At 53.3% G+C, this 22,733-nt stretch overlaps 1 protein-coding gene across 3 annotated transcripts; it reads right to left on the bottom strand.

Annotated features, from left to right (window-relative positions):
• Positions 1-411: 411 nt before the first annotated feature.
• Positions 412-20,160, bottom strand: NAXD (NAD(P)HX dehydratase). Of its 3 annotated transcripts, XM_060129188.1 has the most exons (11): positions 19,904-20,036; positions 16,456-16,606; positions 14,519-14,564; positions 13,552-13,640; positions 10,422-10,530; positions 4,791-4,841; positions 4,608-4,712; positions 3,684-3,804; positions 2,574-2,694; positions 1,603-1,841; positions 412-1,474 (listed from the first exon to the last, which is right to left on the bottom strand). In XM_060129188.1, exons 1-10 carry the CDS (start codon positions 20,001-20,003, stop codon positions 1,640-1,642), a joined length of 1,095 nt encoding a protein of 364 aa, XP_059985171.1. In that variant the 5' UTR covers positions 20,004-20,036; the 3' UTR covers positions 412-1,474; positions 1,603-1,639. The 3 variants fall into 3 exon arrangements, with proteins under 3 accessions (XP_059985171.1, XP_059985172.1, XP_059985170.1); XM_060129189.1 differs by having other exon boundaries at positions 412-1,841; positions 20,031-20,160; XM_060129187.1 differs by having other exon boundaries at positions 412-1,841.
• Positions 20,161-22,733: the final 2,573 nt, after the last annotated feature.

Here is a 22,733-nt window from a genome sequence, read left to right as displayed (position 1 = left end):
GGGCAGGCTGTCCAGCCGGAGGCTGAGCTGGCCGCCAGATGTGCTTCGGTGCTGGTCTCCTGGCGCAGTGTCCTCAGCTGGAGCTAGAGAGCCCCCGGGTTTGCAAAGGACAAGGAGCAACTGCTCACCTCGTTCAGAAGCACGGGCCCTGAATGGTGCTTTCTCAAGCAAAGGGATTCAAGGCAGAAACACAGCAGTTCCCGTGTCGGCTAATCTTGTCTTCTATGGAAAGAAACAGCTACGCTGCGGGCTTAGTACTTCGTTTTAACGGTACTGGTAGGCAGTGGTGAAAACCACACCATTAGACAGACGGGCTTACGTGTTTTTATCTTCCTAGTATCTGAGAATGTCCTCAGGGTTAAGTTGAGAGGTGGATTCTGGCTGTTTAAGAAAAAAATACAAAACTCTCCCTTGAAGTAAACCAGATCTGCTTTTTAATAAGAGACCGTGATTTAGGCGTAATTCCCCAAAGGAAAAAATGTCCGTGACACTTAAACTCTTCTACAGTTAGATATGAAGTAACAATGGTAAACATTTTAAAGGAAATCTTGAAAGTCCACGACTATTTAGAGGAAGTGGGACCTTTCTGCGGGGAGGTTTCTGACCGCAGAGCAGGAGTCCCTGGGGAAGGACAGACGGACAGGCCAGGCCCCGCCCCACAGAAGGCGGCACCGACGCCTGAGAGTACACTCAAGCACACGTGCTGTAACCAGCCCAGCAGAGATGTGACGGGAGACAGCCAGCTCTCGGGCCACGAAGAGAACTGCCCACACAGACGGCCGCGCCCAAGCTGACCTGACGCAGATGGGACAACTCACTACAGTTTCAGAGAGAACTTCTTCAGAACGTTCCTGAAGCCACACCCACTCTCGAAGCAGAGGGACCCGCCGTCCTGCTCCGTGAGCAGGCATGAAGGCAGTGTTGGTGCCCCCCACCTGCGTGCCATCTCCCGCCCGACCCCGGAGCCCCAGGCGTCCCTCCCACTCCCATGTGCTGTGCTGGGGCCTGTCAGCCAGCACCCGACTGGTGCACAGGCCAGGGGCCCAGAGGCCCTACCTGTGCACTCGGGGGTCAGGGTCCCATTCGCTTGCCTTCTGTGATCTTCCCAGCTGCCTCCAAAAGGGTTTCAGATTTCTCATTATTCTGAAATATTTCAACCAACTGACGAAAACAAGCAATGCTTAATATTTCTGCCCAGATGTGTCCAACCGAATCACGGTTCAAAAAGAAGCAAAAATGAGCTAAAAAATGAATGCCACATCCCTTCGAGGACCTCAGTTTAAAAAAGAAAACATCACTCATGTAGACATTTGAAAACGAGCGATGGGATCCCCCCGAGAGGACTACCGGAGGAGGGGAGCTTCCCGCAAACAGAAGAATCGCACAGCAAAAGCCCACGACCTCAGCTGAGCTGGTGACGGACGGTCTCACCATCATATGATTCTCTTCATTCTTTTCTGATATTGCCCAGAAGCTGAAAAAAGTTCAGGAATACTCTGTTTCCTATCATAACACCTCCAAGCACACAGCAGCTGAGCCAGAAAGTGCTACGTTCCAAGCTCTGACACTGTCTACGTGAACCCGCACGGCAGACTCACACACCTCCCAGCGGACTCGGATGGACCGGAGGCGGGTCCCGTCACAAATGCAGCTCCCCTGTCGGGGCCACCCCTCCTCCGTCTGCACCAGCTGAGGTTTCGAAGAGTCTGCTGAACGCGGGCCCGAGCTCCCTGATCATGTCCGTGGTGGTGGTGGCGCGGCCGTGCTTCTGGAAGGCTTGGCGGGCACACTGCCTGGTGAGCGCACAGGCACCAAAGGCAGCCACGAGGAGCGGGCTGGACCTGCGGGGCAGCGGCGTTAGCGGGGCGTCGTGGCCACCGAAGGCCCTCCCCGTCCCTCCTGTGGTCGCCCGGGGACCCACTCTGGCAAGTTCAGTCTAACGTGCTGCTGGGCCTATTAGAAATGCCCGTCCGCCTGGAGAAAGGTTAGGATGCAGCCACGTCCCGGCTGCAAGCCAGACCGGCGCTCGGTCACAGGGTAAGTGCTCGGTGCTGTTCTAGGCCCTGGAAGACACCGGAGCCTGGGGACGAGCTGCTTGCTGTGTTCCTGGACCCGTTACACACCCGCCTGCGCGCACACACCCCGCAGGCCCCCCGGGCCAGGTGTGCTGGGACCCCGCAGCCCGGCACCGTCAGGGTCGCCAGGATGGGCACAGCGAGAGGCCGAGGGCCCTGAGGGGTGGGCTGCCCGGGCCCACCCTCTGCCGGCGATGGCAGACCCCACCGCTCAGGGCGCTGCACCCCGTGGACAATCATCTCCCGGCACATGCTCTGCCCCGGCCTACGTGTCCCCCGAGGCACCGGTCCCACAGAGCATGTGCCGCAGACCCCCGAGCAGCACCCCCGACACCAGCAGGGACACCAGAGCCCCCGGGGCGAGCGTCCTGGGACCAACCCCTGCCCTGGGGGCTCTTCTTCCACGAGACACCGGCCCCTCAGCGGAATGTTCCAAGCAGCCACTTATTAAACATGCAAATGCTGAAACAGCACGGGAGGAACAAAGACGTGACTCACCCATTGGTCTTCTCGGGGCCGGCCAGGAGGGCCCAGTGCGCCAGGACGCCCAGGGAGCCCGACAGGAGGTCCCCCTGCCCGCCACACCTGCGGCCGCTGCCCTCCCGGCTGCACGTGAGCGCTGTGGGGCGAGGGGGCCGTGTGAGAGGGGCTGTGCTCCGTCACCTTGCCCCACCCCCCCGGCCTGACACGGCAGGCGGAGGCCCAGCTCCCCCAACCAGCACCGAGGGGTCTGTGGGGACAGGGTGGGGACGGCGCCCCCGGCCCAGGGCGCCCGCAGCGGCCCTGCCGGGACTGCGTCTGTGCCGTGCCGGGAAGTTTCTATCTCTTGGGGAAACGTCTTAACCAGCTGCTACGCTCTCTCTGTTAGAGTCTAGAGCACCTTCCAGCGTCTGACCCATGGGCTTCAGGGCCACGCAGAGGAGGCTCTCTGCGTCTCCTGTCCAGCGCGTGACAGCGAGCGTGTGTGTGTGATGGCGTGTGAGCGTGCACACTCCTTCCTGGGCACCAGTTCCGTGTGTACAGCTCCCTCATCAACGCCTGGTGGGCTCCTGCCTCCGGGGCAGACTTCAGCAACAGGAGGGCTCGTCTGCAGGGAGCAGAGGCGTCACGCACCGAACCCCGGTGCGGACGCGGGCGGGCCTGCTGGGCTCCGCAGCCACGCTCGGGGCCCAGGGGCTCCCGCCCCACCGGCGGCTCCTTGGGTGTCTCGTTTTCCAGGCGTTTTTATAAAACAACAGGAAGCAGTGAAAGACTCAAGCAACTGCGTCTGTGCCTCAGGTGAGGCGGCAACGGGCCTGCAGGGTCGCCCGCTGCCCAGAGCCTCTGCTCGGGGCTCTCCTTGCACAGCACGGACAGAACTGCACCCTGTACCTGGTGTCGACCAGGACCAGCATGCATCACTGCCACGTCCCTTTGCAAAACAGCGAGAAACAAGTCAAAAATGGCCTTTCCAGAAGCTGTGGTTGACACGCTCACCAGGGAGTCCCTTCTCTGGGGGGTAAGTGTGCACGTGTGCCCGTGTGTGACCGTGTGTGAACAGGAGGTCCTCCTGGGGCTGGTGCCCAGCGTGGCCGGCCGACACGCAGCGTGAAGCCCTCAGCCACTCACCCTGCCCGCCATCAGAGATCACGTCCTGCTCCCCTTTCTGGACCACGGTGACGTTGCCCAGGGCCTGGCTGAGTCTCTGCACAGATCTGTAGGGGTCCCTGCCATCCAGGGGGTCTCCCAGCTACGACGGAGGACAACACACAGACACAGCTGTCATCAGACACGGGAAGAGCCCATCCACCCTGACCCCGCCTCATGCGGGGAAGGGCCCGCCGGGCACCTGCCGACGGCCAAGCTCGGGCCCCACGTGCAGAGACGTTTCCGTCCACCAGTGGGAGGGAGACCCAGAGTCAGGACTACTGGCCCATGGCCGGGATTCTAAAGGTTTGCGAGGGATGCAACTTCGAGTAATAAGGAGCAAACATTTACGGCACTGATATGTGAGGACGCTGGGCTTACATACATAGCTGACCCTTGAACAACACTGGTGTGAACCACGAGGTCCCACTTACATGTGGATGTTTCTCATAGTACATACCGCAGCCCTACACAATCCGAGGCTGGCTGAATCCACGGACGCGGGACCAAGGACACGGGGAACCGCGTACCCGGAGGGCCGACTGTGAATCACACTCGGAATTTTGACAGCGCGCAGCCTTCAGCGCCCCTAACCCCCGCTGTTCAAGGGTCAGCTGCATTATTTTATTTCGTCCTCACAAACCCTATGACGCAGATTCCATCATGCTCCCCACTTTACAGAGGCAGGGGCAGGGATGGAACAATCCGCCCAGGGTGCATGGTGGCAGGAGGGCGGGCTGACCCCAGAGGCCACCTTTCATCCAAACGAAGACACGCTAACTGGAAGATGCCCCATCATTGCACGCACCCGGGAGCGCACATGTCCACCCACCTCTGCACGTCTGTCCCCGCAGGTGCACCGCAGGACGAGCCCCTCACCCCTGCCCGGGACGTCGGCTGACTCACCACAGCCTCGGCGAGTCTGCTGAACTCCGCGTGGTTGGGGGTGAGAACCGCCTTCTGGTAGCCTTGGATGAGGGCCGGCTGCTGAGCGACCAGCCACAGCCCGTCCTGCAGACGAGGACTCACGTCACCGCGAGGCCGCGGGGTCCCCTGGGAGGAGGGGACGGGAGAGGAGGCCACACTCACCGCGTCGATGACGATGGGGATGCCCCTGGTCCTGGACGCTTCTAAAATGCCCTGCAAGGAAAGGAAGCCAGGCTGAGCAACAAGCCCATCACCTCTCAGAGAGGGTACAAGAAGCCGAGCAGTTCCTGACGGACTTCAACCTCAGGCCATCAACCAACAGGCAGGAAACAAGAAAGAAAATGCATAAAACAATCAGAAGAGACTCCGTAAGGCCGGGCCCTGGGGACTCTGAACACAGGAGCCCACGGGAACCGCCACGCAGCGCTGGGTCCCAGGCCAGCCCACGACGGACAACCCTGGGCCGGCACCTCCAAGTTTCCAACAGATACTAGCCCTCAGGATTTGGAGCTGAGAGGCCTGAAGTCTCGGGAATTCCCCAACTCCTTAGTTTTTATCTATTTCTCATAAGTAACACTTCACGTGCTTTCAAACGAATGACCGTAGTAATGAGCAGCGCATCACTTCTCTCTGAGAATGCTATACTAGAAGTTTGAGGTTTTTCGCTTGAAAATTATCCGTGTGTCTGATCAACATGACTGCTGATCATCACGCACCAGTATCTCATGGCAAGGGCATCTACGGCCACAGCGCGAGAAGAGGACTCCTACCCGGTAGACACTGGTAACAGAAAACTCTATTAGAAGAGAACGAACGAGATACATGACAAGCAGGGATAATTTAAAACACTGGGAGATAAGCCCACGTCCGTAGAGTAGCAGTGAGGAGCGCAACCTCACCCAGCACGGCTGCCCTGCCCGACGGCCTGTCGCACCTGCTGACGCCGGTCTGAGTGCTGGGAGTGTGCCCAAAAGCCCCTTCGGTGGAGGGTCAGGGTACGGGGCCCACGGAGGGCTCTCTCCTTAAACAGTGGAAATGCTCTGTCTGCTTGCCCCGAGTCGGGCGTCACTGTTAGAAGCAATTCAGATTTTCTGAGTCTTTGTACTTTCCTCCTAGAGCTCTTCCAAAGACAGCGGCCCAGTGAACGTTCTGACCCGGGAAACGTGAGCCGACACCATGGAGAGCACATTAGTAACATCACACAATGTGACACTCAGCCTCCTGACGCAGAGAACGGAGGGCTGGTCTTGCTCCCATGGCTCAGAGGGCCTGTGCACTTGACGCTGTCACGGCCACGGCATCTGGAGGGTCAGCGCCACCAGCACGTGCCGTGACGAGGCAGCAAGCCCTGCGCACACACATATCCGGACAGCAACCTGCCCTAAGGGAAGAACGGGCAAATGCAGGAGCCAGCCACGCACAGGTCAGGAGGGCTAACGTGGAACAGGGAGCTTTCTACACACGAGGAGGGGGAGTGAGGAGTGGCAGCTCCCCAGAGCACATCCTGGGAAGGGCAGCCCTTGCTGGAGAGCAAACTGCTACAAGCTTCTGGAGAAATCCGGGAGCATCTCTCAAAAACGTTTCAGTTTCGCACTGTGTGGCTGGACCCCACTGACCCCACTTTGTCAGCTCCATCTCAGGCCCGCAGCCCTGCCCCTTCCCCTCCCGCGTGAGTGACTGAGCTGTAGCCCACTCGCCAGGAATGCGCCCAAGCCGGACAAGTTCCCTATCGACTTGACCCTCTTTCTCTGATATGAAAACTGGAGGAGTGCCTCTGCAGAGACCCCCCCCCCGGGGGGGGGGCGGAGAAATAAAGTCCAGTTCCCATCAGTGTAGACATGCGTCTCACTTGGGGGTCAGATTCTTTCTTCAGAAATCCCCGTGGACCCTTTCCGTGCAGCTAGGGACACCTGGGTCATCTTCCACCCGATCCTGCCTGTATGTCAGTCCCCACGTAAACTTCAGAACTGCACTTCACTCAGGTGCCTGCTTCGTTTTTTTTTTTTTTTGCGGTACGTGGGCCTCTCACTGTTGTGGCCTCTCCCGTTGCGGGGCACAGGCTCCGGACACGCAGGCTCAGCGGCCATGGCTCACGGGCCCAGCCGCTCCGCAGCACGTGGGATCCTCCCGGACCGGGGCACGAACCCGCGTCCCCTGCATTGGCAGGTGGACTCCCAACCACTGCGCCACCAGGGAAGCCCCCTGCTTCGTTTTTCAGTCTTAAAAGTTCCTTCTCAGTGCAGAGGATGTTATTCAGTATCTCGACCTTCCACAGATACTCTTTGATTCAGCAATGGAACTTCTACAAATTTATCCTAAAGAAAACACCCAAAAGAAACAAACAGATATACAGAAATGTTCAAGGCATCACTAATAGAAAAAAATGCTGTAAACAGCCGAAATGAACTAGTTAAATACATTACAGCATATTATGATGAGGCTATAAAAAATAATGAACATCTGCATATCCTGCCAGGAAAAGCCTCCAAGACACATCCATCCATCCAGGAAAACAACACGCTGCCAAAGAGCCCAGACACTAGGCGGGTCCGTCCAGATCCTACAGCCACAAACTCTGGCTCAAAACCAGCTTATGAATTGGAAGACTCAATATTGTTAAGACAGCAGTGATCCCCAAATTGACCTAGAGATTCAAGGTGACCCCTACCCAAATCCCAGCTGTCCATTCTGCAACTGACAAGCTGAGCCTAAAACTCATGCAAACTCACGGGACCCAGAATAGCCAAAACAGCGCTGGAAAGAAGCAAGTTGCAGGACCCACACTTCGCGATTTCAGAACTTACTGCACAGATACAATACTCAAGGTAATGTGGTTACTGGCACGAGGACAGCTGTACAATCGATGGCACAGAAAGGAGAGCCCAGAAATCAACCCTCACACTGATGTCAGCGGACTTCCAACAAGGATGCCCAGAGAATTCACTCGCCCGAAGAAGTACCGGGACAACTGGAGATAAAACTGGACTGAACCCCTTCCTTAACACCATACACAAAACTTAACTCAAAAGGGACCACAGAGCTAAAAGAATAAAGCTCTTAAGAGAAAACATAGGAGTAAATATTGCGTCAGGCAAAACCCTTAGATAAGACACCAAACAGAGGTGTCGTATGATCCAGCTTCTCCAGTCTCGGTATATATCCCACAGAAATAAAAACATAGATCCACAAAAAACCTTGTAAATGAGTGCTCACAGCAGCACTATTTGTAATAGCCAGGAAGCGTAAACAACCCAAATGTCCATCAGCTGACGAATGGATTTTAAGAACGCGGTCTCTCCATACCACGGCCCATCACACAGCAACGGAAGGCGTGAAGCGCTGACCACCTGCCACAGCAGGGTGAGCCCTGAAATGACAAACACCACACACCGTGTGATGCTGTTCCTACGAAGGTCCAGAACAGGCCAGTCCACGGAGACAGAGATTAGGTTAGTGGTCGCCGGGGCGGAGGCTGAGAGGAATGGGGGCAAGTGCTAACGGGTGTGGGGCTTCTTTCTGGGGTGAGGAAAACGTCCTCAAGCGGACTGTGGTGATGGCTGCAAACTCCGTAAATATACTAGAAGCCACTGAATTGTACACTTTAAATTTGTCCATGAGTGCGGCAAAGGTTACCGCCACAGCCACCCCAGCCTTCAGCAGACGCCAGCGTGGAGGCCAGGGCCTCCACCAGCAATACAGCGATGTCTCATGGAGGCGCAGATGGCGGTCAGCGCTTTTCAGTCACAAAGTACTTGTAAATTAAAGTACCTACACTGTTTTTTAGACATAATGCTATTGCACACGTAATAGACTACAGTATAACACAAACGTAACTTTATCTCCACTGGGAAACCAAAAAATTCACGTGACCGGCCTTATGATGAGAATTCGCTTTATTGCAGTGGTCCGGAACCGAACCCCCAGTACCTCCAAGGTGAGCCCGTGCAGAAGTATAGTGAAATAATCACCAGTCCAGCTAACCCACACAGCCATCACCTCCCCGGGGGAGAACGTAACCTCTCCCCACTGCCCTGACGCCCCGCGCCTGGCAGCCACCCTTCTCCTCTCTGCTGCTCCGAGCTCACCTATTCTGACTCCACACAGAAGTGAGATCGCGCAGCGTTTGTGCTGCTGCTCACTTCACTTAGCATCTCGTCCTACAGAGGGTACATATGTTTTAACCAAACCGTTTGAAACAGGCAATAATAAACGGACCAACTATCGACACTAAAGTTGAAAACACATTTCCTGCTCCGTTCCATCCCCAGTCACCTGTCACGGCTACTGTTTCTCCTCAGTGATCATTCATGGGCTTGAAGAAAGTGAAATTTCCAGCCCCAACTTTAACCCCAAAGGCTGGAAAGATTTTCCGTGGAAGGGACACTTAAAATTCACGTTCTCACTAAATTCTGGTAAAGCAAACACACGTCTGCCTTTTAAAATGTTCTTTACCCACAGATTGCTAGGAAAGTCCAACCAACACTCACAGCGCCCTACACCTTCTTTCCCTTGAGCTTCTGTTCAGCTTAACTCAAAAAGCAGAAGCTGGGCCAGGAGCCCCTCCAGCTGCTGAGGCGAGTGGCAAATCAGGGTCAGCACGACCGCTAGACCCTCGAGGCACGTGGCCGACACCTCCCAGGGCTGGAGCTGGGGCAGGTGGTCTGGGGGCACTGAGAAGGGCCCCAACGAGGGCAGGGAGAGCTCAGCAGGTCCCTGAGATGTGTCCCCTCGGGGAGTGACACCAGGGCAGTGTCGGAGGACCTGGGCAGCGGGAACACATAGAATGTGGGGTTGGTGTGCCAACCGAGCTATTTCCCCTGATCCAGGATAGCATTTATTTCTATTTCAACTTTTTGAGGCTAAAAAATTAGTTTCATCTTCTTAGATTAAAGCAGGAATAAAGTTTCAGTAGTAAGGAAGAGCATAAATGATCAACGAAAAAGTAAACGAATGCACGTGTACCCACGAGGGTGAACTAGGGTCTCCTGCCCACTCCCCCATCACCCAGCGCCGGCTACGCTGGCTTTAGCTGAAAAGGACGGCAGGGGACAGAAGAGAGTGCAAAGGCAGCAGAACAACTGGCCCGTGGGGTCCAAGGCCCAGGGATTTCTAGACCAATGAGCACCTCAGGTGGTCAGAGGAGCACCAGGTTAAGAAATTAAACTAACAAGGGCTTTCAAGAGGACCCGCTGACGACACAAAGCTAGAAGCACCAGAACACCTTTCACGTTTCTCTCTAAGTGCACAGCTTACAGCAACGGTGAAGTCACCAGCAGCACCCTCTCCCACTGGCTCGCTGTGACAGACTCCCACTGGGCCCAGCCGGGCACCGCGCAGAGCGCTGCACAAAGCGTGGCCCTCGGCCGGCCCCGGGGGGCACTGCGCCCTTACAGCGGGCACCAGGAGCAGGCTGCCAGGGGTCCCCAGCAGGAAGGGGTCGCGGGGAGGTGACCGCGAGCCTGAGCGCACGCCCGGCCACTGCTAACCCCGCTCAGCCCAGATGCTGGGCTGGTCACGTCGGGCCCCATGGAGACTTCCTCGGCCACAGCCTGAGACCAGAGCCCCGGGAGCGAAAGAGGGCGCCGTTCAGCGGTGCCCTGCTCTGGTTTAAGCACATCCCTACCTTTACGCCTACTGTCTCCTCTATTCCCCAGACCACGTTCTATCGGTCTCAATTCCTCCTCCAAGACGCACACAGAGCAACAAACAACGGAAAATGCAATTCCGTCAGACTCCCCCGATCTAAGGGCCGAGCCTGTGGGAATAGGCGTGGTTAATAATTCTACACGTTACCTTGACGTTTTCGAGAAGGACGTCGTCTCTGCCTAAGCCAGGCCCTACGACCAGGGCGTGCAGTCGGGGCAACCACTTTTCCACATCTTGGACGGCGCTGGGGCTGTCACTAAAAAAGGAAAAGAAGGGCAAAGGAGCTTGAAATTTTCATCTTTTGTTTACTTTATTAATGAAACTACAGATTTTTCCAGATTTTCCCCCAATGTCCTTTTCTTGTTCCAGGACCCCAGCCAGGAACCACCATAGTTGTCTAGCTTTCAACATTCAGATGCCCCTGAAAGCATTCTGCTAAGTGAAATGAGCCCAAGAAACACAAATAGCGTATGCTATCGCTTATATGTGGGGCCTTTAAAGCAAACAAGCAAAACAAAAACACCGCAAAAACACAACACCAAGCTCACCCACAGAGAAGAGACTGCCGGTTGCCAGCAGCTGGCGGGGTTGGGCGGGGGGGACTTCTGGGTTTTGTTTTTGTTTGTTAAAGAGCAACAGAGCACTGACACGTGCTACAACGTGGACACCTCTCGAAAACAGGATGCTAAGTAAAAGGCGGCAGACACAAGACCTCACAAATGTCTGATTCCACGCGTAAGAAATGTTCAGAAAGGGCAAATGTTCAGAAACCAAGCAGATGAGAGGTCGCCTCAGGCTGGGGTGGCGATGGGGAGGGGCTTGCGTCCTGGAGTGGTGGGAGCCTTCTAAGATTATCTGTGACGTAACAACCTGGCAAGCATACCACAAACCACTGTACAATTAAAGTCAGTGGATTTTACAGTGAATCCTATCCCAGTAAAGCAGTTCCCTACACACACGTTAGCAACAGTCCCGGGAGCAATGGTGGAGAGAGACACTAATACCCAAGGACTGATGGGGTCGGAGGCGGCTGCAGGGAGGAGGGGCACTGGGTCAGTGGGTGGAGTTTCAAAGGAGCTGGAGGTTTTGGAACGAGAGGTGATGGTCCGGGAGGACGCACGTCCCACCTCCAGACCCAATGGCTGGGGGAACAAAGGAAAAGCCACCTCCACTTAGGAGGCTCGCAGGGGAAGCCACCCTCTCTGGGGACAAGCAGACAAGAGAAGGAGGGAGCAGCAGGGGCAGGAAACACGGTGAGAAAGTGCTGTTTTACAGGAAATGACAAAGAGCATGATGTATGGCATGATGTGAGGGCAGCATACTCTTGGGGATGAAACTCAAGCACGGAGCCTCTCACTTGCTGGGCCCCTTCCCAGGCCCCGGGAGGGACCCCAGCAGTTTACTCGAGTGGTCCACATGTTTCTGTGAACTCCGCAAAGGTAGGCAGAGGATCTGGGTCTCACCAAAGCTGAGGCAAATGGAACTTCCTTCCCATCAGAAAGAGAGTCAATAATGCAGGGTATATAGTCATGATCATACTATGCTTTTTTTCTTTTTCTTTTTTTAAAATTAAGACTCACGGGGGAAAAAGTACGTAAAACACGTTAAAATAAGACACGATGACTCATTTCAAAATGACCTGTGCCAATCTGGTTCCATCACACAGGCGCACAGATGCAGTGCAGGTGCACTCCTACCTGTGGTGCAGACGTCCCCACCTCAGGCCTGCGGGGAGGCGTGTGCCCGGCGGTGCCCCGACCCCCCGCGATATCAGGAGCCCTCCTTAGGCCCAGACCTGATGGCTGCGCGCGACTCTGAGGCCCGGCCGCCACTCTCAGGGTCCACAGGCTACCAGACGGCCCGCCCCGCCCCACAGCAGCCCCACTCGGGCTGCCGGCGACCCCGCACTGGGGACCCCACACTGGGAGCCGAGGCCTCGTGTCCGGCTCCAGGCACGGGCTCTTCCAGGACCATCCGCAAAGCTCTCCACTCGGCCCCAGGACGCCCTCCAGGCCCCTCCAGTCTGCTCCCAGCCGCCAGCGCGCCGGGCCCTCCCGACCCACACACAGCTTCGCCTCCTGGTTTAAACCAGCCCAGGCGCTGACAACTCCCAGATCTAGGCTCCCCTGCCCACCCCACGGCCGCCGGCACATCAGCAGGCCATGGAGATGACAACCTGCTCAGCCCACACCCTGGTGGCTTCCCCACGCTCCTGACGGTCTCACGGCCCACCCGCGGGAGGGCGGGGCTGCACTCCCCTGCTGTGGCCAGGCTCTGACCCGCTCCTGTCTCTAGCCCAGCACGCAAGCATCCCCAGGGGCTTACCACAGCCTCCCAGCGGGACCCCTGCTTCCGCCCTGGGCCCCAAGGGCCAGAACCCTTACTATGACCCCGACGACCAGCAAGGCGTGGCCCTGAACCTCTCTGGTCACCCAGCCCCTCCCAAGCACCCCAGACTAAGTGTCCCCAGCAGGCCTGCAGCATGAGCTCCCACGCCCGCTCCCCGCCAGCCCCTGTGTCTGCGCCTTCACCGGATGCCACGCCCTGCGCCACTGCCCACGGCGACCCTAGGAGCACCCGCCACACACACGCGCGCAGCCAGCACTCCCCGCCCCGTCCTCCCTGCGGTCCTCAGCACCGCCTGACAAGCTGTTACCTCGTCTGTCCTCCAAAGCTGTGTACGTGGCCCAATACAGTAGACGCTGACCACGCGGGCTTTCACGTGTAATTAAAATCCAAGTAAAAACTCAGCGCCCGAGTCCCACTGGCCGCGTTTCAAGCTCTCAGCAGCCACAGTCTCGCACAGCACCGAGAGAAAAGCTTCCCCGTTGCAGAAAGTCCCAGGGCACAGGGCTGCCCTGGAGACGAAGCTGCACGGGAGCAGGTCTTGGGCTGCCCAGCAGATGCTGTCCCCGCGGAGCCCAGGACAGAGTCCAGCAAGCGCTTGCTGAACCATCGGACGGTCATTGCTGCCACGCGAGAACTGTCACAGGCAGGCCCACGGCCCCTCCTGGGCCTAGGACCCTCCGGCCATTGCCGACGGGCCACAGGGGCCAGCCCGGGCAGCCCTGGTGCCCAGGTCTCCTGCACACTGTCTGTCTTATTCTGACTACAGACGCGGGTTCATTATCGTTCCCTCGCTTCTTCTGACAGCACCCTCCCACCTGCCCCCTCCCTGCACCGCGGCTACTGCACAGCGGCTCCACGAAGGCGCAGAGACCCTGTGACCCAGGAGAGTGGCTACAAGCCCCGCGCCCGCCGGGGCCCCACTACTCACAGAACCGGGTGAACGATCAGCTCCGGGCTGTACGACTTGATCACAGGCGCGGCATCCTGGGTGGTGAACACGTGGGACAAGTCCGCGCCCTGAGGAGGGGCACAGGAGGCCGGCTTAATGCGGGATTCGCCCGACAGACACTCAAGAGCACTGGTGGCTCTGGTACAACCGTGCGAATTCCGCAGTACTGTCCGCAAAAGAAAAGCACCCACTGCCGCAGGTAACCCACAGCCAGGAGGCGGCTGAGAGGCCTCCGGCCGGCGGCAAAACCTAAGAAAGGCCTGGAAAGAGAGGCGGACTTCTGCTGCCGCCAAAGAGGCAGGTGGCCCCGCCGGCTCAGGTGGCATCACGATGAGGTCCACAGAAGCACAGCCCATGTCACAGTCCCTATGCCACTGGGCCTCCAGGACTTGATCAAAACGCTGCCGTGACAACTGTCAAGGTTAAAAGAGGTCCACTGCTTATGCTAGGACTGAAAAGGCAGCCTGGATCACTGTGGTGAAGTACAGTTCTAAAAAAAGTTTAGTTTAAAAGAAAATGAGTCCCAATCCAAGTTACTCTGTGGCTGCACAAGAGGTCAGGGTAGATTTAAAGGTGCGTCTCTCGTGGGCTTCCCTGGTGGCGCAGGGGTTGAGACTCCGCCTGCCGATGCAGGGGACGCGGGTTCGTGCCCCGGTCCGGGAAGATCCCACGTGCCGCGGAGTGGCTGGGCCCGTGAGCCATGGCCGCTGAGCCTGCGCGTCCGGAGCCTGTGCTCCGCAACGGGAGAGGCCACAGCGGTGAGAGGCCTGTGTACCGCAAAAAAAAAAAAAAAAAAAGGTACGTCTTTTACCACGATTACCCAAAATGCTATTCAGATTTCTCTGAATATTGAGAGAATACTCAGAAAACATTTGCTTCAGTCATATTTAAATAATCCAACTCTTAACTAGAAAAATCCTGAAAAAGAAGCTATGAACAAACATACCACTTTGAGAGCTGAGATTGCTGCAAAATAGGGGGCTCCAGTGTACCTAAAAAGAAGACATTTACAGTCAAAAACTTCTGAGAATGAGGCAAGCGCACCAGGCTTATCAGTAAATTACACAGACACGCGGCACCCGGGCACGGCCCAACCCCTGGTAGAAGCTCGGGAAAAGGGTTATTAACACGGATCAGTCCCAGGAAAGCCAATCTTTCCTATGAGGCTCTGAACCAGGTCAGGAGAGGCAGGTCCTGGCCAGGTGCCCCAAGGTCTCTCTGAAATGCGTATGTGCAAACTGAAGCCTTGACGGATGGCTTCAGGGGGCCGTACAGAGGTCAAACTTATCGAACTGTACATTTATAACATTTGCAGCTTGCCGTATACCAACCAGACCTCAATAAAGCTGTTAAAAAATGAATCTCCTAGTGTACAATGGTTTGGCAAGATTTACATCAACCGGAATAAAACGGTTATTTTCTATACCAGGAATAACTGATTAGAATATATGATAGCATCTACCATACCAGCAAAAATCATAAAGCATCTAGGAATTAACCTTATAAAGCACATGATAACTCTGTGGGGACATTTTTAAAACCTATTAAAGAACAGAAGAGATGTACACTTGATGAGAGGACTTAATATTATAAAGACAACACCTCTCTAGACTAATATAGACACAGAAAGCACTTGATTTATCAGAAATGCACACAGACACAAGTAAGAGAAAATGCAACACCAACCGAACAAGACTGGGCTTCTGTTAGCAAGGATGGTAGGGATGTGTGTTAGGGGAAAAAACAAAGCAAAACAAAACAAAACCTGGAGGTCTGAGAAGACAGGAGAGTTTCCCAAAGGCACTGCAGAGAGAGACAGTGTGCTCGAGGTGACCACAGGCCGGAGCCCCTGGACTGGCTGGCGCCCCAAGGAGCAGGACCCACCCCCCGAGAGCAACGGTGAGCAGAGGCAGCGGTCACCTCGGACATGGGGACAAACGAGAAGAGACTCGCACGCCTCCCTCCTGCTTCCACCCGCTTTGCTCGGAATCGCCTGTAACTATGCTTAAGGGCACTTCAAGCACAGTGAGGAAAATCCGTGAACCTGACATCAGATGAGTGATGGTAACTGTTACGTCAACCCCAGGGGTGAAGAAGAGCTTTGCTAACCCGAACAGGGAAACGCGCTCAGGGCACGCTGCACGTGTGACAGTCTCCCCAGGCAGAGCCACGAACTCGTCCGAAATGCCAAAGGACAGGACGGCAGACATACACACTCACCCCACAGTGTGAATACAAGCCTCGCTAACAAAAGAAATACATCCCCCTCACTTAGAGCAGTCACTGTCTCGTTGGGTAAAGAAACACAATCTAGCTACACGTTATTTTAATAAGTACAGCCAAGTACATGCTAAACTGTTGAAAATACAAGGCTAGGCAAAGAGCATATCAGTGCAAACAGAAAGGAAGCAGAAACTGAATGGTAACCAAGGTCGAATTTAAGTCAAAGGCAGCAGGTATCACAAGCAAGGACAAATTACAGATCTTTATGTGTCGACACAGCAGCATAATATATAAAACTAGAAGAGAAAAAAGGCCTCGGAAAAAAAGCTAGGATCTGTCAAATTTCATAAGGAACTTGCAGGAATATCTTTAAATTAAGAAAGGAAAGCAAGCGGATGCTGAGTGTCTCTACCTTGACTACAAAGTAACCAAGGCTCACAGTAACGAACACCGTCAGTACAGAGCACAAAGTAAGAAGCAGCAGCCTCACCCAATCGGCGCCCCATGCTTTCTCTGCTACTCAATCAAACGTTCATCACTGAAAACTACTGCCGGAGTATCAGAAGACACTCGGAAATGACCCCTGGGGTCCAACTGGACGGACGGAGGGACGACAGGTAGGCGACAGCCAGAGAAGGACGCTGCGTCCGCGCAACTTACTCTGGGCAGCCTCCCACCACGCCTATCCTCCCAGCTTGCCCTTTGTGCTTCCAGGCGGCCAGAGGAGGTACCACATTCCTCACCAGCTGCAAAGTAGCCTCCATGTCCGTTACTGAGCGTGCTGTATGCAGTGGAAATGCTTGATTTAAAACTGAAAAACAGGAAAATGTTCAGAAAGGTAAGTGTCTACCAGCATACATCAAAAACAGACTTGAACAAAATACCCCATTAATCAAAACACTTCCTAAAGCTGGCTTAATATGAATGCTGTAGATTTTTATCCAATGGTTTCATCATTTCATTTCTATAAGCAAATGCGGTTCAGAAGTAACAACACAACACTACTAATACCGTTGCATGGACCAGATTTACTTTGAATGCATCAGACGTCTTGGAAGTCTACTTAAGCTTTCAGAAAGTTTTTTTAAACGCACTGTTACTTAATGAACTACACATATTTCATCGTAATCTTCCTTCAAGTTTATTAGGTCTCTTCTCCCCTTTCCTACTTTCCACGGTCTATTCAAGCCAGACAGGTGGTTCATGTTATTCCCAATTCATTTTCCAGTCGTGTTTCCAACACTCAATTAGATAATCAAATAACCTGGAAATGGCATTCTAAATAAGGAACACATCTTACACTGGGTTCAAAGTGGCATTTTAAAATAGTTTGATCATTGAATTGTCTATAAATAGGTAATTTTAATTGGCCTTTCTTGAAAAACTTCCTGTGTTGTATGTTTTGCCATATTATTAAAAACAGCTCAGCTGTGAGAGAAATCCTGTGTTCTACAGAGCCCAACGTATGAATAGATAATAAAGCATGCATTTTCTCTAGAATTAAAGGATCTTTGCTGATACGAACAACATTTTCACAAAAAAGGCATCCAATATTTTTATCTTCCCATTATCTCAGCAGCAGAGGAAAACCAGACGTGGGTCACAAGTACAAGTGAAGAACAGAGACTGACTCAGCTCCATACATATGGTAAAACAGCTTTATCTTCTATCACTCTTACAATTTTACTTTTCACTCAACGACGTTACTCACGTAATTTTCCTTAATGAGCAGATGTAAACGCCTCCTTAGCCAATATATCAGATGGATGCTTAGACCCAAGATGTAAGAAGAATATTAATTACCATCCATCCAAATGCCTTCCTACCTTCTTCCAAATCAACACAGGATTAAAACTCCAAACAGAATCGCCGTAACCCTAACCCTTTGGCCGTGAAAAGGCACAAGGCTTGCTCAACCGTCAGTCCAGCCCCCGATGCCTCTGCCCCGGGCCAACCTGACGCAGAGCCGGGCCACAGAGGTGCTGACCTAACAGAGCAATCAGCTCTCACTCCCCGCCCCCGGCCCCAACCTCCCGCACGCCCGCCTGCACCCCAGACTCCCAGCCACGCACTCTCTTCAGCCCCGTGCACAGCGGCCCTGAGACACTCTTGCCTAGGCTCCCTGGCCAGCTGCAGGACAGGAACCGCAGCTGTTACAGGCGGATTTCAGGACGGCCCTGCTGACCGCTGACGAGCTGTCTGTGCGCTTACCGTGGTGCTTGCCATGCATCTGTGTCAAACTTGAACACACCTAGCATAAGGTGACTGGTCAATGCGAGGATATCGGAGAATGGCCTCTCCTCCAAATGCCCCAGAACAATAAATACAGGTGTTTTTTAAAGTCTGGAAATTGTAAAGACAGAATCCAAACTCACCAGTCACTCACGGATCGTTCTGAGTCCCTTACAATGTTTTGGGTTTATTAGCTGCCATCACTTTAAGCAGCCGGCCACACACAGAGCATCCCAAGACCACCCCTGCACCTTCTGCCTCCACAGAAGGAGGCATAGCCCCACCTGTGACTTAAGGGCTGGCCTCCCACCCTCAACCACCTGGAACAGAGTCTGGCACAGAATAAGCCACTCAATAAATGCCTGATGCATTAACGGCATCTTGCCTCACTCTCCTCATTGGGAGCCAGTTTATCCTTCTTTTACAGACAAGGAAACTGAGGCTCAGAGACAGACCTGTGAAGATGCTATGGTTACGAACGGATAAGCCAGGGCAGAAGACACCATGTTACCAAAATGCTGCCATTTTCAGGCAGAAGAATTTTTTTTTTAATCAAATAATCACGCCACCAACCAAAAGACAAGTCAAATCCTTCTCAAATGCCTTCTGAAACCAATCCGGGAGGGGTAAAAAACATCACTGTTGAGAAGTACAGCGTTTTCACTTTTTAACTGCAATTGTATGCCTGCAAAGCACAATCCCCCCTGCTCATTAGGGTTTTGTAACACTCACCTGAGATCAACACCTGTGAGTGAGAGGGCCAAAGGAAGGTCAGTTCAACTTCCCTATACTCCACAGAGAATCAAGTTTCAGCTGGCTTACTGACATGCACCATTTGGACTTATCCACAGAAACATTGAAATACAAACATCAAAGTTCTTAAGGATAAAAAGGCCTTGGCAAGAGGCAACTTGAAATTTATCCTAGTAAGTAATTTGTCTTCATACAATTCTGAATCTAGAAGAACAGGTCATATCTGTCTGGTTTTGTTTGCTTTAAAGAAGTGTGGCTGAGGGGAGTTAAATAGATTTCTTTATTCTGGGCTGTTTTCTAGAATTACTTGCCACTCACAACTTTGCAATACCAATGTTTCTTGCTTTAATTTAACGTGAACCGTAGCTAATTTGGAACACGTGACAGCAATCTTTAAACTAACTGAGATGCCCTAAAGCTGGGATGGGAAGCCAGTTTTTGGTATAAGCTCCGCAGTTCGGCCTAATAATGAAATCTCAAGCCGACTCAAAGAGAAATCTTGCTAACCAATCACGGAGTGTACGAATTTAAGACCAACTGCGACAGATAAAGTATCTCCGAACAAACTGGTGCCCAGAAGCGCCTGGGCTGGTGTGACTGAGTGAAGTGCACAAGTTGAGGGGCCCCTCAATGATCCTCAAATCTCCTGAAACTACGGTGCCCAAAACCAAACAGCCAAACCCCCCTAACAGTTACTCTCCGTCCTGCCTGCTGCTAAGGACTACAGCCAAAGCGCGTTTTACCATTTCAGCTACTTTCTGGCTGGGAACCTTGGCTCAGGGCCTCCTCCTTTACAAAACAGCAGCCTCTCCACGTTGTTGGGAGAAGTGAGATAATACAACACACTGTCCAGAGGTTTGAAAACTCTTAGGTACAATAATATCCGCAGGGCAAGAGAAGAAAACCATACAGGAGGGGATGGTGCTCCAAGTCGGACGCACTTGTCTCGTTTACGCCTCATTCTTTCTACACAGTCCGCTCTATTCAGCAGCCAAGGCCTGGCCGGGGTCCTCGGGGTCCCTCGGTTAACCCCTCCCCAGGTGGACCCAGGACCCGCGGCTCCGCGCGACCCCGGCCCCACGGCGGCGCCTCCCGCCCGGACGAGTAGCCCGCGGCCGAGTACCTGCGTCCAGCGGCGGCCCGTAGAGCACGAGCGCGGCCGAGAGCACCGCGACAACGGCGGCGCCGGCAACCGCAGCCCCGGCCCCCACCCGGGTGGCCATGGCCGGGAAGGCCGGTATCGCGCTTACCTCCCAGGCAGCCCCTGACGGCCCCGCAGCCGGAACTCACAGCCATCCGCGGACTTCCGGTATCCCGGCCGCCCCCGCGCGGCCGCGAGACTCACCGCCCTCGGCGGACTTCCGGTATCCCGGCGGCCCCCGCGCGGCCGCGGGACTCCCCTCCCTCGACGGACTTCCGGGCTCCCGGCCGCCCCCGCGCCGCCGCCGGAAGCGGGCAGCCGACTCCCAGTGGTCCGAGGTCCGGAGTCGCCCCGCCCTCGGACTGGCCTCTGCCGGTCAAAGGCGGCCGGAGACGGTCGGTTTCATCTAATTTAGGTCTCGGCTCAACTGTCGTCTTATCCGTGCGAATCCTTTCTTGCCCATTCTGTGTAAGAGAATTCACACCCCCTCTCCCGCCATCCTGCACCCTTGCCCTGCTTTATTTTAATTCATAGCACTTTTCACTACTTGACATGTGCATTCATTCATTCATTCATTTTCAAAGGTCTAACCCTGACTAGAAAGTTAGCTCCAATGGAAAAGCTTTATTTGTTCTGTGCTGTGTGCTCAGCACCTGGAACTGGGCACACAGTAGGTGCTTTTTCTCTCTCCATTGAGGTATAATTTACATGACAATTAAATTCACTAATTTTAAGTGTACAGTTTTATGAGTTTTAACAAATGTATATAATCATGTAATCACCACCGCATGATTTAGGACATTTCTATCAACACACCCAAATCATGCTTTTGATGCTATTATTATTTTTTAATTTTCAATTGTTCATTGCTTATATATGGAAATACAGTTGATTTTTATATACTGTCATTGTATCCTTTGACCATGCTAAATTTTCCTATTAGTTCCGGCAGATACTTCTGAGATTATTCGGGATCTTCTACACAAGCAATGTCAGTGTGCCCCTTTTTGAGGTGACATTAACTTCGTTAATTTTGATCGCTTGGTTAAGGTGGTGTTTGCCAGATTATTTATTATCAGTATGAACTACTGAATTTTTATTTTATTTTATTCAGAATTTTTATTTTATTTTTTATTAACCAGTAGGTTATTTATTACCAGTGTGAATTCACGAATTTTTATTTTATTCATTAATTTTATTTATATTTTATTTTATGTAATAATTTTATTACATTACTCTTTTTTCTATTTCAAACGGAAACATATAAACATACATTTATAAATGTAAATGTACATTTCAATGGGTCACCTAGGAGCCACCTCTAACCTTGTGATGTAGCGATTCTTGCTTCTCACAGAACGTGAGTTCCTTCTCATGGCACCTCCCCTTAGATTTGGGGGAAAAGATCTGTGTAAACTTAGGAAATGAGTACAAATCAGTTACACTCTGCATCTTCCTTGCTCCTCTATGAGGCTGTGAAGTCTGAGAGGTGGTGCTGCCCCCTGGTGGATTTGTGGGGATAAGAAATAAGAGGGTGGGTGGGGCTTGTCTCGGTGTCCAGGTTCACCGATGCCATCATGATTTGTCTTATAAAGCCTGAAGGACCGGGAGAGAAAGGTGACCAGCCCGCAACGTGGGCGCCCACCGCTTGTCCCTCACCGTTCCCAACATCACCTCCGAATAACATACAGTCGTCCCCCCTCATTCGAGGTTTTGCATGCCTTGCTTTCAGTTACCCTCAGTCAACAAAGGTCCGAAAATATTAAAATGGAAAATTCCAGAAATGAACAATTCGTAGGTTTTTTTTGGCTTGCGTCAGGTCTTCGTTGCTGCACGCGGGCGAGCGGGGGCTACTCCTCGTTGCGGTGCCTGGGCTTCTCATTGCGGTGGCTTCTCTTGTTGCGGAGCACGGGCTCTAGGCACGCGGGCTTCAGTAGTTGTGGCTCGCGGGCTCTAGAGCACAGGCTCAGTAGTTGTGGCGCACAGGCTTAGTTGCTCCACGGCATGTGGGACCTTCCTGGACCAGGGCTCGAACCCGTGTCCCCTGCATTGGCAGGCGGATTCTTAACCACTGCATCACCAGGGAAGCCCCCCTGTATCTTCTGTCCCCCCTGTCCATGAAGTGTGGCCAGTGCAACAGAGGAACTGAATTTTACATTTTAATTAACTTACATTTAAATAGGCACATGTGGTCTCCCATGTGGGACAGTACAGACCTAGGACATTAAGAAGCGAAACAAATGGAAAATATTAGGTTAGCTTTGAGCGGGAGAAATTTCAGCGTGTGCTGTATCGTGCACTACACCCAGCACTCCAGGTCACATTTCCTCCTGGGATGTTTGCTTTGCAGTTACTTAATATTCACCTGGAGTGCCCTCTGCTGTCTCTAGGATGACTGTGTTTTGAAACGTGGTCAATGTGAGCAATTTCGGATGAACATCAGTTCTATAAACTCTGAAAACTAGCCCAGACCTAACCATCGTTATCAGACAGTGCTGTATTTACGTCTGATCCTTTAGAGGTTATTCAAGCAGAAATTCTGCTGGAGGTAAGTTAGAAATTAACTCAGGAGACAATTATGAAATTTTATCATGGTAGCGAAAGGAACACAGACCTTTCTGGACTCTCGATTCGCCATTGTTTCTGCTAAACCTCTTCTTGGTAGAGATTATACCTTTAGGCCTTGCTAAGAGCTGGTGTCTGACGTTAACACTTATATTCTGTCTTAGAGGGAAAATAGCTGGGAAAACCAGGACTAGATTTGCACGGGTCTGAGGCAGATGTGGGCAAAATGGCAGGTGGCCTTTAACAT

This window comes from Lagenorhynchus albirostris, chromosome 18 (assembly GCF_949774975.1).
Source record: "Lagenorhynchus albirostris chromosome 18, mLagAlb1.1, whole genome shotgun sequence".
Taxonomy (NCBI): domain Eukaryota; kingdom Metazoa; phylum Chordata; class Mammalia; order Artiodactyla; family Delphinidae; genus Lagenorhynchus; species Lagenorhynchus albirostris.
The sequence above is the reverse complement of the archived record's forward strand: the minus strand, read 5'-3'. Positions and strand labels throughout refer to the sequence as shown.

Coding starts and splice junctions, on each gene's coding strand:
- NAXD (XM_060129187.1), bottom strand. CDS start 20,003: ATGGCCACCCGGGTGGGGGCCGGGGCTGCGGTTGCCGGCGCCGCCGTT. Junction 16,607..19,903: donor CGGGCCGCCGCTGGACGCAG/GTACTCGGCCGC, acceptor CCTGTTTTTCAG/TTTTAAATCAAGCATTTCCA. Junction 2,695..3,683: donor GATCTCTGATGGCGGGCAGG/GTGAGTGGCTGA, acceptor CTCGCCCCACAG/CGCTCACGTGCAGCCGGGAG.